General features: G+C 40.1%; 2 protein-coding genes across 3 annotated transcripts in view; one reads left to right on the top strand and one right to left on the bottom strand.

Moving 5' to 3' along the window:
* The window catches only part of IDUA (alpha-L-iduronidase), a 48,750-nt gene that overhangs the window by 13,899 nt on the left and 21,540 nt on the right, over positions 1 to 13,311 (bottom strand). For both annotated transcript variants that reach the window (XM_049796340.1, XM_049796339.1), the window contains exons 3-4: positions 1,032 to 1,114; positions 300 to 407 (exon numbers count right to left, since the gene is read on the bottom strand). In XM_049796340.1, the coding sequence (XP_049652297.1) occupies positions 300 to 407; positions 1,032 to 1,114 (191 nt within the window). The remainder of the gene's footprint in view (positions 1 to 299; positions 408 to 1,031; positions 1,115 to 13,311) is intronic.
* Positions 1 to 13,311, top strand: part of SLC26A1 (solute carrier family 26 member 1) — a 35,083-nt gene that overhangs the window by 10,282 nt on the left and 11,490 nt on the right. Inside the window, exons 4-5 of the mRNA XM_049796320.1 lie at positions 7,981 to 8,088; positions 10,932 to 11,014. Of these exons, the coding sequence (XP_049652277.1) occupies positions 7,981 to 8,088; positions 10,932 to 11,014 (191 nt within the window). The remainder of the gene's footprint in view (positions 1 to 7,980; positions 8,089 to 10,931; positions 11,015 to 13,311) is intronic.

A 13,311-nucleotide genomic window follows, 5' to 3' on the forward strand; every position in this document is an offset into this window, starting at 1 on the left:
TCAGTCCTCAGAGGCAGGCCAAATGTGCTACCCAGAACACACTACTCATTCAGGATGTTGGTCATGGATCAGCAAAAAAAAGGGGCTATTATCCCAAAGTCTGTTCTGGCATGGGTTTTTTCCCGTTCTGTGCTGAAATCCAGGGTCTTGATCAATACAATACAATATTGATCAATACAATACAATATATCAATCAATACAATCAATACACAGAAATTTTTGAGGTAGTTAGAAGGGATTACAACAGAGTAAGCATTTTTTCTCTCTCTCTTTTTTTTTTCCCCAGCAGGGAAACTTACCTATGTATCTGCTGGCCAGAAGTGTAATTAAGTTTCTCCATCTTACTACCTGTTCTTTATCTTCAAAATCTAAAAAAAATCCTGATGGATTTCCCATCAATTCAAATCCTAAAAAAGACACAAAAGATTGGTCTCCTTTTTTTTGTAAATGCTATCTCCTTTTGGTTAATGAAGGTGTTATTGCATTATCTGAAACAACCTTGTTAATGAAGAAGCAACAATCATCATTAAATGGTCTCTCTTTCCCGTTTCTACATGTCCTCACCAGAAATATTTCAGATTTGAGGTTGCTCACATTTGTTACTTGTCAATGACTATAGTCATCAAAACTAATACTTAGCATCATAAATTCATGGCTCAGAGGGAACTTTAAACAGTGCATGTTTGCAGAAATTCAAGGGAAGTTATACCTTGAGTATCTGCTTCTCTGGCCCTTTTAGGTACAAGTTAATGGGTACAAAGTTTCCTCCTCTTCAAGAGATCTCATTTCCCAATTCCTACATTTCAAATTGTTGTTGAAAGCAATGTAAAACCATTTGTGTTGTCTTAATTGCCATAATAGTATTTTGCTCACACTGTTTACATTTACATGGACATGAGGTAAAGGCAAGTAGGAAAATAATGAATTTTCATCAAAAGCAGCTTTGGCAAAGCTCTCTAAGAATTTCCTGATGATTGCACAACATGGGCAAACAGATGTAGCAAGTTGTGGAGGTATGGAGCTGCCCTTACCTGGAATTAGCTTATTTTCCCACAGGCGATCCATAAGGTTATCCAAGGCAGTAAAATTGTAGTGAAGTTTCCCATTCACCACTCTGAAGAATACAGATAATAAAAAGTACAAATGTAAATATTATAGCAAAGGTGGCACTTGGTTGCAGATAATGGGTCAGGTGTCTGCCTTCTTTTGGCTCTCAAAATTTTCGTATAACTAGGGTTCTTGGAACTGTACACAAACTTCCTTTCTCTAAAGTAATGGGTGTTTACCATAAGCAAGTCCTGTTTCTTGTCCAGTCCACACCCTTTTCCTATTCCAGCAGCAGCAACAGAAGCAACATAATGAACTTGCTTGCTGGATTTTGAGTTTTTAACAGGATATTAAGATTTCTAACTCTTTGCTGAAGTGAAATTTACCTAGACTTTTTTTTGGCTAAGCTGTTTTTTTCAGTTTCCATTTGATTACCTACTGCTAGGGCAGCTGGTTTCCAACTTATCTCATACACAGGCTTTCTTAATGTTCTCTTAATTTGCAATATTAATATAGTTTTCTTAGCAGCGCTTCTTATGGGTCTAGGTCCAGCTGAGAAATAAATTTGTATCTTTCAAAGAATGCTGAATTTATGCACAAAATGCCTGTAATTTTTACTTCATTGTTAGCATTTGCTTACTATTTCTCCTCTACTCTCAGGATCTCAGGCTGCACTCCTTTTACCCAGCTTTGAATACCTGTGTTCAAAGACTTAGGAGTAGCCCCTGACACTTCCCTTTGTGTTAGTGAATCTTGCAGGAGTAGAGGCAGTAAAATTTGGGCATGCACCTGCATAGGCATGCTGGAGTTCCTTTTACCCAGGGGATGAAAACTGGAATTTGCAATTTATCTGTGATACATTTGAAGATATGCTTTAAATTCCTGAAAGGCTTTTCATGCCTAGTACTCAGTGAAAACAAATATAATGTAATATGCGAGTTGGTGTATGATTCCCTATAACTTCTGAACTCATGGCCTGAGTTAACTGAAATCTGACAGGACAGAAGTTTTGCCAGTATGAAGTGTCAAATGGGAATTAAAAATGAACTTCTGTTGACAATATTCTGTTAGTGTGACTTACTGCCATTTGGCCCATGTCATAGCCTTGGCCTGGTACCCAAATTCTGACCTCAGTATGCCCTGAGCAAAAGGCTTTGTAAGCACCCTTGAGATAAATCCAGCCCTGATCATATAGGAGGGCTGATCAAGGTCTTGCCAGTGCCTCTCAAGCTGATTTCTCCAGCCTTGCCAGAGCACTACACCCAATTTCTCTGGTACAGTACAGCCTGAGCTCTGCCTCTGTGGTCTTGCCTACTCTTTCCTAGGCACCTTGCCTCTGCTTGGATGGAAAGCTCTACAAAGGAACTGCAGATGCAATGTCCTAGGTATGACTGAAGGGGGAGAGACAATCACCTACGGTTTCTGTAACTGATCAGTGCTAGCAAGGCATGGTAGGCACACAGGATAAAAAGTGAGAATGGAGCAGTCAGCAGATCTCTTAAATCAATGCTGGGCTCTGTGCTGAGATTCACAACTTGTTCCTTTCTGTGCCTTCCCATGTGTTTCTGAGCCTCTTAGATTGACGCTCTTCCTCTCTGCTTTCTTGCCAAGGGAAGGTTTCAGTGAAGAACCTGTAACAGCAATCCCAAAGTTCTCAGAGAACTAAGAAGGGCTGGCAGGATTGCCTAGTGAATAAAGAAGGGAACTCTGCAACCGGAAGAGGACAAAGCACTATCAGCATCTCTGACTATGATCTAGAAGAGGAAAACAGGACAGGCAAAACAAATGTAGCATAAGCCATATCCACTGTACCAGCTCCACCTGTGATTTAACCAAGCACACAGTCTTAGCCCTAGCATGGTCACACTCTTTTACCAAAGACCTGAAGCTGGCTTTTCTCTTTTGAAGTATGTCCTCCCATCATGACAAAAATTGTCATGTCTGCAGCCACTGATGGGCTTGCAGTTCCTGCCAGAGTCAAATGGTGCAGCTGTGAAAGAAGTAAATAGCAGTGAAACTTTAGTATCTGTATGAGCATTTTAGAAGTTACTGTTGAACTAAAGAATGGCCATTTGGAACTAGGGGGTTTTTTTGGCTTAGACAGAGGTTAAAAAAAAGTCTGTCAGTCCTATTCCAAAGTTCAAAGACAAATATTTTGTTGCAAAAGGTAGCTTAGCTCCCTCAGATCCATTAACTATTTCCAGTTGTACCCTGTGTTCTATTGAAATATTTGCTTACATGCACACTTACAGTCAGTGAGCGTAAGAATGATTAACCCTACTGTCTTGTAAAAACTTAATAACACCATTTAGATAATAGCAAAGGAACTAGTGTCCTCCCAACTCCAGCCTCAGGTCTACATAGTACTGTGTGAAAACATATGGCTCAATAAGGCCTTCTAGCTGATGCATGTACATTCAACATCCCAGCACATCTACAGTTTTCCTCCTGTATCAAGTAAAACATTTAAAGCAGAATACAATTGCTAGCCATGACTGACGTGACAGTACATGAGATCCTGTGTTATATGTGTAGATGTAGAGGCACTTCTTATGTCCTTTGGCTGATGTCACTTTATGAGAATCCTTTCTTGCTTGCAAACGGATTAGGCAGTATGCTCCTATTAATAAAATGATTACTTGACTGATAGGATTGCTGCTTTCTCAGATCTTGATCTTATCCTTACCCATACTACTTTTTTTATATGAAATTGATGCTTTTTAAAATAAGCTATACAGGATCACTAGCATTTGGGTTGCATGGTTGCATGCCATACAGTGTCTGGAAGCCATGCTGACTGCCACATGTGACCACAGCAGGAACCTCACAAGCTGGTATTATTTACACATATTCTGCATGCGGAAGATCGGCTCAACTGTCAGGCTGTTACCAGGAGTGCTATAAATATAATTTTATGACACTGAAGACCAGACCAAAACTATTACAGGCATGTGACAAGGAAAATTCCTGACCCACGATAAATTCACCTGATGCTCTCAGAGTTGTTCAAAACAGCTTTGTATATCTGACCTAGGACCTGCTGGTGCAGCATCACATACCTATGATTGGTCCTTGGTAGCAAGCTCACAGACTTTTAGAGTCTTCTACCTTTTTTTTGCCTGCACCTCTTCTGATATCTCTGCCTTTAAGTCATGGTTTCTAGGCACCACTGAGTTCATTTGTGAATGTGCAGAAGACTATGTCCTTGTAATTTCATTTGAGTGCTTGCCAGACTGGGATTGTTCATCATTTGCTGTTGGGTATTTCTCAAGTGGAGTGGCAATCACTGTCCTGTCTGTGCCTGGCTTTTAAATGTTCCTCAACTGGGCTTTTTCAGGGAGACTTCTCAGATAAGGCATTCCTGATCCTCAGTCATTACAAGCAACTACACTAAAGCACATTTACTGTCATCCTGGCACCAATGCCCTTATAAGCCCCAGGCCTGAGGCTGCTGTACTCCAAAGACTGCTGCCTGCTGGTGAGGTGTCTTACCAGCCTTTGTCATGGTCACAGTTCCAGACCCATTTGTATGTGCTTACTCTTGAGAGCAATAAGTGTGCTGTGAACAGGCAGAGCAATGATGAGTACAGAGGGAAGTTGCTGGCTGTCACAAAATCTTGTTGTTGTCTTCCTTGGAAAGGCTTGCTTTGTCGGCCATCCTTTGCTGAGTCAAAGGTTATAGGCCCATGTTAACAGCTTTCCACTGCCGCCCTTTACTGGAGTAAGGTTTTTCCAGTATGGAGGGAAATTCTGTTCAGGTCCATAGGCAGCTACTGGATAGCTTGCCAAAGAATTATGAGATAATCATGTTGCGCTTCTTATCCATGCCACTTTCAGCTTAAAACTTAATCTTTTGGGGAGGGCAGGGGTAAGCTAGCTTTGGCTGTCAACACCCTGCACCACAGCCAGATCTGCTCCAGTTACCACAGCTGTGGATACTGTTCCTTAGCCTACAACTACAGCTTCCCATCTGCTGCTTCTCTTCTGCCCTGGGTTGACCCGGCCCAGGAATATAGTTACACACCCTGGAAAGAAAGCACACACACAGACATTGGACCAAATATCTTATCTACAGAGAAGAGAGCAATAAAAACACAGGCAGGGACTGTTTCCATTCTAGGTAATCTTCAGTCAAGTATTGAATCTATGATAACATGTCAAGCTAACTTTATCAAACTTTATTGTAATGTACCGAACAAAATTTCCTGGGATAGGAAGACCTGTGGCTGACCCGTCAATAGGTCACAGCCCATTTAGGAACTCAAAGGTAACATGTAGGGTAACCATCAACAAAGCTATTCTATTGAAGAGAGTTTGTCTGGCCTAGGATTGATATGATAGGGAAGAGTAGTGCCTTTCTCATCCTGACATTCTTACTCAGCTGGTGTGGCCTCCCTTTGCATTTCTGGTGGACACAGTTACCATGCATATCAGAAGCTAACAGAAGCTGGCTTGCTTCCACCAATGTCTGAGAACAGCCTCTCTTCTGGTAGATTGGCCATAGGGGCTGGCTAACACCACTCCCATGGCAGCAGAGCCTGCTTACACCCTCACTGGGAACTTCTGCTGGGAAAGACGGCTCACCTAGTGGCAAATGCAGCCAAGAAAAAAAGGAGAGCAAACTGGCACAAGGTGTTGGCACAGGAGAGGTGCAAAATGACACTTTAACAGTAAACAAAATTTTTCAGCACAGTATTGGCCAGCCTCAGACTTGAAAGGTTCACTCCATGAGGGAGCCACCTGAAAAAGACGCTGCTCCATGGGAAGCTTCCTGTGTTACAGCCTTAGAGAGAAGTGAATGTGCAGTGTAAGATACTACCCTGCTATGGTGTCTGCTAAGATAATGATCTTATTACATACCACTATTCATTTGATAAAGATGCTTAGTTGTGTGCTAGACCATCTTTGTCTGGCCTTGTAAGCTGGTTCCTGCAAACGTACACTCCCTCGGCCACGGTGCCAAGATGTGGACCAACGGTAACACAGTCACTGTTGTTCTGATGAATGTAAATATGCATGACAATTAAATGTCCCCTCTAAAAAGTAATTCAAGAATAAACAGTTGTTGCAGTAGGTGACTACTATCAGGAGCATCCTTAGATACAGTGTCTCAAGGAATTGCTTACTGCCTTTCTAGAGTCCATGATGCCATTTTAGGGATCATAAAACTCCAAAACAGACACAAGTGCCCATCTCATCTGGAGAGGAGCTCAGTGTCCAAAGCCAAAATGTTCACCAGAAAGATGCAAGAACAAACACTGATAAACTATGCCAGTTCAAACTCTTGCTGCTACCAGATCCTTCAGAAGGAACTGTCTTCAGAAGTAATTGTCTTATTTCTTTAGACAGGACAGCAGGCTGTTGAAGTGACAGTGAAGCACATAAGCTGTGAGCACACCATCTTCAAGATGAAGGCCAAAAGCTCTGGATAGGAAATGTCAGCAAGTTTATCTTTCCCAAGAGGGCAACCTGTTGCCCTCCAAGTCCCTCTTACAACACAAAAGGATCCTGTCTCCTTGTTTTTTACTTACTTTTGCAGCTATGAGGAATGAAATGAAGCCAGTTTAAAGTTCAGGCAGTTACAAAGGCCTTGTTTGCTCCAAAACCACCAACTGTCTACATAAGCTTCTTGTTCTGCTGAGTACTTTAAAAACCTCCGGACCTTAAAGGCAGGTCCTAAGGGACTGTGAGCACTATGGAAATGATACCTCAGAGCATATGAAGGGCAAAACAGCCCTTCACCTTTCACCTTTCCAGAGGCTGCCTTCTCTGTAGTTACTGCTCCAGGCTTCCTAGTTGCAACCAAAAAAACCCTACTAGATTGGTACTTCAGGTTTAAGCGTAAGATCTTTAATGAATAACTATGAAATCAGCAGGCTCCTGCATTATTAATAAACAACATTTTCCCCTTCTGAATTCGGTGGAAGCTGGTAATACAGTTCTCATTTACACCAGAGCTGCTTCTACCATGTCCTTACTCCACTTGCTCTCGCTTCCTATGATCATTACCGGTATGGTAAATAGGCTCCCTTCCCTGAAATCCCCATATCCCAAAATAACCATGATCACTTGACCTTTTGCAGGTTCATGAACACTGATTCTTTCCCCCTGGCAGTTCCCATGCAAAACACAGCCTGTGCTTTTCACACATGCTTTGCAGACCAAAAACTTCATTCAGAGGCTTTTTCAAAGTTGCAAGGCCAAAGACTACTGCACACATGCTAAAGAACTGGCATATTTTATCACTTCTGGGTTCATTTATCAGCATTAATACTTCTCTGCATTTGCTTCTCAGCTATATCAATTGTGTAAGCAGGGACTGAAAAATCTGCTTGTTTTACAATGATGCCACAGCTTCTGCACAGAAGCACAATGCTGAAGACTTCAGTCTATGCTGGGCCCATACTATACATAATTCACTCACCCTATAGCATGAATGAGTCAGCCCAGCAATAATGGGAGGATGCATTACAAAACCACACAGCCAGGCAGCATCCAGCCCTTGCTGATGTCACAGCTTGTCACAGTTAATCCATCCACACAACCAACCAGCATGATACATGCGCAAAAAGGAGGACGGGTATGAATCTTTGTGGTTTAGAAACAAACTGGCTTCAAAAATGCAAAATACAACATCTGTTATTTATTGGAAATCACTGCCTCTTCTACAAGCCAGCCAGGAGGCTGTGCACTCAGCTGAATATTGTTATTTTTTTAAATACATAAAAATAGAATTGCCTTTGATTTATACAGCATCTTAATTAGCTTCTTTCCTCTTTGAAATCAGCGTTATTTGATCTTTACTTTGCAAAGCAACTTGCAAAATCATTGTTGTGATCTGGCTAAAAATCACATGCACAGAAGTGCAAGCAAACAATGAATGCTTTCAAGCTGATGCTAATCACGGCCTATGATTTTCCATTTCTCACTCAGCCTGCTTTTGTGAGCACAGCCTCAGTCCTTCTTTCAGCAATGAGCGTGCTGTGTGTGGGGGGAAGAGAGAGAGAGGCAGACAAAGCATCAACAGCTTCCTGTGCCGAGGTGAGTTAGCTTGTTAGGAAAATATTGTTAGACTGTTGTGTCTCTTTCTCACCCACTTCCCTCCTTTTAAAACAAATTCAAGATGTAAAAATGAAAACAGGTTATGAAAGCATAGGCATTTAGGCAAAGGCATAAGGTATTTTAGTATCTGGAGTCTTCAGACATGCAAACATATCCATCAGATCATCTAGGCACAGATAATTTAGACTGTTGTGAGATCTTGTTGTGACCCCTTGTTGAGATCTGTTGTGTCTATATTAGTTTACGAAGGGAAGTAATCAAATAATGATACAGCCAGTCCAGTAGCAGAAATGCTTTTTGACTGATTCTTCACTACAAATTTAAAGGCTCAGTCAGCGACTGAAAGATAGGCTCAGTCACTGTATTTGAACTGGGCTGCTAGAGATGACCTTTCTGATCGAGTCTGATGTATGGAAGTGACTTCTTTCTGCATAACTCATGGCTACAAGTAAAAAGTTCATTGTGGTTTTACGTTGTCCTTGATGATGGCACTCCAATAATGTCATCTCTAAGCAAAAGTTGTGCAAAGAGGGGATAGGGAGACTAAATCCATACTGAAGATGAAAAGGTGACTTTTCAGATGCACAAGGAAGAGGAATGATGACCAAGTGCTAAAACTAGCTTGCTTCAAGCATGTAACACCTTTTGGCACTTCCTGGGAAAGCTGTCACTGAACTTTTTTTCTAAGCAGCAGCAGAACTCTTCTCTGTATGCATCCAGCATTCTAATTCAAGCACTCAGCCTAATACTGCACCTTCAGTAACGGGTCTCCATGGTACATATTTCACTTACTAGTTTCATTTCACAGTATTGTTATTGTCACTCCTTCATTTTCACATCTTTATTTTCTGTTTATGCTCCTTCTATTCTTTTGCCTGTTACCTCTATGTGGAAATATAGTCCAAAACTACATGAATCCAACTACAGCACAGGATGTAGCTTATTTACTGTTGTGTAATATTACAACAAGGAGTTGGAATGATTGCTCTCTCTGCTGCCAAATATGCAACAAGAACCAAATTCAACAATGCTCCTAGTCTGCTCTGTACATCTTGCAAGCACTCAGGTTGCTCATAGGGTCCACTCACATGCTGTAACTGGACCTGAAATTTTGCATTAATGCACAGTATTTAACTTTTTCCATCTTACAGTTCTCAAAACTTGTTTCCACTTGGTGAAATCTGTATTGAGGAGCATGTAGTGGGACAACTAACAAACAGTCTAAGAAAATTAAAACATGGAGCTAAATACTGAAGGTGTGAAGATTTGCAGCTAGACTTCTCAGCTGATGTACTTCTCTAATGTCTAAAGTACAGATAGCACATGGTGTCTGATGAAGTCCAGATGCTCCTGGATCTATCTGCATGGCAGATGTACTTTCAGGTGTGTCTTTCTGTATCAATCCTTGCCTGCCCACAGGCAACTGTATGTCTAACTTGAATATATCACTTCTTTGCAAAATGAAACATAGAAGAGGTCAAATGATACCAAGTTCATTTCCTGATTTACTGATGTTTAATTACTTATGATGGTGAAAAGGCAAAATTAATATGTCATCCACAGACTTGCTCTTAATCTTGCAGCATTTTTGTGATGAGTGGTTTCTGAATACTTCAGAACTGACAAATGAGCATTATAGCCCAATCTGAAAAGAGCAGCTTTTTAAATGGCATCCCAATGTCTACTCTTGGTTCTTGAATGTAAAATATAGCAAGACCTCTTACAATGAAGGAGGTAAAACCAACCAATTGCATTTACAGACAGTTTTCAATGAGATGCAAACCTACACATCTCTCCAAACTGAGAGCTGATAATTCTGTTCTGAATCTGGTTTTGGCATTACAATTTAGGCTAGTGATGTATTATTAAATATGGCAGTGATAGCTCTCCCACTTCATGTTCATGTGTAACCCTTTTTTCCTCTTTCTCCTCCTATCCCAAACAACTTCCACTAACATGAAAAATACCTCCCTTTTGAGAATAAAAGTGCATTATATTCTATGCTTATGAAACATGAAAATTTACCTCACAGTGCAGTAAGAAATCCTCTATTTTCTTTGCATATAGAAATGGGTTTTGAATATCCATTTAATATTACACATGAATGCAAGGAATGGGTGAAGAAGCTTCAGTATGCCTGAGAGACTATCCTTGCCACAGCAAATTTGCCTCTAAGATTTACAAATATCAGTAGTAGCGTTCATCCTAAACTAATCAATAACCAGGCTTTGGTTCCACAGTTCTGGCCGTTTAGGGATGAAACAACAGGCGGTTTTGTTTACAAGGCAGACAAGCTCAGACATTTTACGCTCAATGGCAGCTGAAGGTCTGTAAAGTCTTCCTAGACATAAGATTAACCAAGTACCCTCCATGATGTGTTTGAATAAAAATCTTTTTTCAAAGGACACAACTCCATTAATGACCATGGACAGCTCAACACTATGTGTAAGGACAGTTCCACACAGTGCCTATCCTAATCCCATTTAACACATTAGAGTATTTTTTTGTCTAATTGAAGTAAGTATACAAAACCTCTGAAATTGTTAAAGCTATGTCAGGACTGCAGTTCTGTTTGATCTCCATATAGTACAAGTGGCTCTATTAGAACAGAATGGCAGGGATGAGTAAGAAGGCAGAGATTACCAGCCCCTGTAATATAAAGATTTTAAGCTTACCTTCTACCTGTGATTACACTCTACAGGACAAAGATTTTTTCCATTGCTACTATTTATTTATGTTATCTCACTGTAAACACCATCGGAGTAATATCATTGGACAGATCCAAACTATATCACGACAGACTTTCTAATCTACTCTTGTAGAAAGCTGTGCTCCTGAGGAACTGTGCTACTGTGTGCTGATAAGAAATCCGCTGTGGAACTACTGCACCTACTTTGTGCCTTTGGTAAGTGCTAATCAATTGGTTCTATGTTTGTAGTGTGGAACAGAAGGAGGGATGCCTAATAAAGGGTGATCTGACTCAGTTTCAAATATATACATTTGCACTTAAATTTGCAGATTTCAGAGTTTCTCCTCCAGCAGGGACTACAGATTTTTTTCTTTTTTAAAAAGCTAACCAATAACATGTCTCTCCCCTCCTGTAGACACATCATTTCCAGCTGGACTGGACACTTGCCACAGCTAGACAAGGAATGTTAGGCACAGCACATAGGGGCTATTAAAAGAGTGGATGAGTATTTTCAGTGCTCACATCTTTCCCATTAAACAGCAACCAAATGTGTGCTTCTTAGGCACATCAGCAGGTCACTATGGTATAAAGGTAAATTGTAGACTAATTGAGGCATGAGGGCATTTTAAATAATGCAGACATTAGGCTTAAATGTTCTTCATAATTCACTGAATTTATGAACTTCAAACACTTGCACAGAAGGAAGAACAAGGTTATTACATTCGCACTATGTACATTTGAAGATTTGATATTATTGATTGTAGCCCAGTAAACAAACACTTTTAACTATGATTCTATGATTAACCTTCCCTGTATGACTAATTTAGCATTATTTTTTTAAGTTTTAACTAGGTTACCAGATATGAATTGTATGTAGTAATGTCATGAATTGTTCTGAAGTCTTCTGAAATCCTCAAGTGAATGTGTCAACAAAGCTAAATACATTTTATCTCTTCACAGTGTTTATTTCATAAATACCCTCACGTAGATTTCACTTTTAACCTTTTGCAGTTCTTAATCCAGTTAATATTAGGCATCTGTTCATAAGGATAAACAGCAAGTCACACAAAGGAAAATCATCTGTAAATTCTTAATTACTGGTGAATGGTCATCTTTTTTTTTTTTTAATGTACTTTCTATTCTTAAAGACAGGTGTTTCATTGTAGCACATCTTTTGGTTATTTTGGCCAATTACCATTGTTTCTTAAATACACAATTGAGCATTTGACATGGCAAGGCAGTCCTTCTAGAATTTAGTCCTGCTTTGTTAGTGCCAGAACTCAACCAGGATGCCAGGAGCTGCCCACTCAGAATTATTGCTGGACTGAAGCCTCGATGAATGGCTTCAAGCTATGGAGCGTGAACTAGCATCTCCATAATTAAGCACTGATGAACCTTTTGCTGTCAGTACTTGTGTATGTTAACTAAAACTTGTTCATCACAAAATGTAGGTTCTTCAAAACTAGATTATTTTCACAAGTCCTAGAGACAGAATAAGACACTGCTTCATTTTGTCACTTTTTCCCCACCTGGAATTGTCCTGTCCGGAGATATTTAGCCTCATTTGAATGGTGCTGTGCCTAAACAGTGTTCACATATTTCAAAATTATAATTTGAAATTTCTTTCTTTCAAAATTTCACAAAGTGTTGTTTTTAGGCTAGCTTGAGGCAAAACAAAGTTTACAACCCACTGTATATGGGAGGGGTCTAGTGATAACCTAAACATCCTGTAGTACTCTTACGAGCCTGATATTGGGAAAGGTGCTGTTGGAGAGAAATGCAGAGAGGTCTTTTTCAAAAAAATGTTAAGTGGGGCAAACCCCAATTATTCTGCAAATTCTAGGATTGCAAATACTAGAAGTTACAGAGTTTCCAAATATTGGAAACATGTAAAGGAGAACAGAGTAGGCAAGCTTAATTTGGTCCTGAAGCAGCGGGCATGCACATTTTAAGAGGTCATTAGAGAAGATGACTCTTAGTTCTAAGAATTAGGTAGTAAAATGGATGAAAGGGCAAATTTGAGAGACTGAGTTTAAGTCACTTTATCTTCAAGAAAGAAATACCACAGGCCTGAAAAGAAATTAAGAGAAGCAATAAAGCCATTTTCTATTCTGTGGTGCACAAGACCAAGGAGACACACTATCTTACTGCCACCAATGTGCAAAATTCATTATGCAGATTAAGTGCGATACTGCTTCCCTTTTATTCTAAGAGCTACCTTGGGACTGGCAAGGGGACAGGAATGTTTGACAAGACTTTCTACAGGAAAGGGGCAAGAAAGAGGATTTTACTAAGACTTAAATCACCTTCTTTAGCTTTGGGGATTAGAATGTCACAACTACTGTCACCTAGTTTGAGTTCTTGGTAACAGCCAGTAGTTTTAAGAATCCATGACTAGTTTAGCATCACAGAGGTGAGATGAGCTTCCCTTTCTGTTCCACCCTCATGTTAGTGTTTTGACTTTTCATTTCCATAATTTTCACGTTTTCTTTTTATTTTTGAAGAGCAGCAAG

Source organism: Accipiter gentilis, chromosome Z (genome assembly GCF_929443795.1).
Source record: "Accipiter gentilis chromosome Z, bAccGen1.1, whole genome shotgun sequence".
Lineage (NCBI taxonomy): Eukaryota > Metazoa > Chordata > Aves > Accipitriformes > Accipitridae > Astur > Astur gentilis.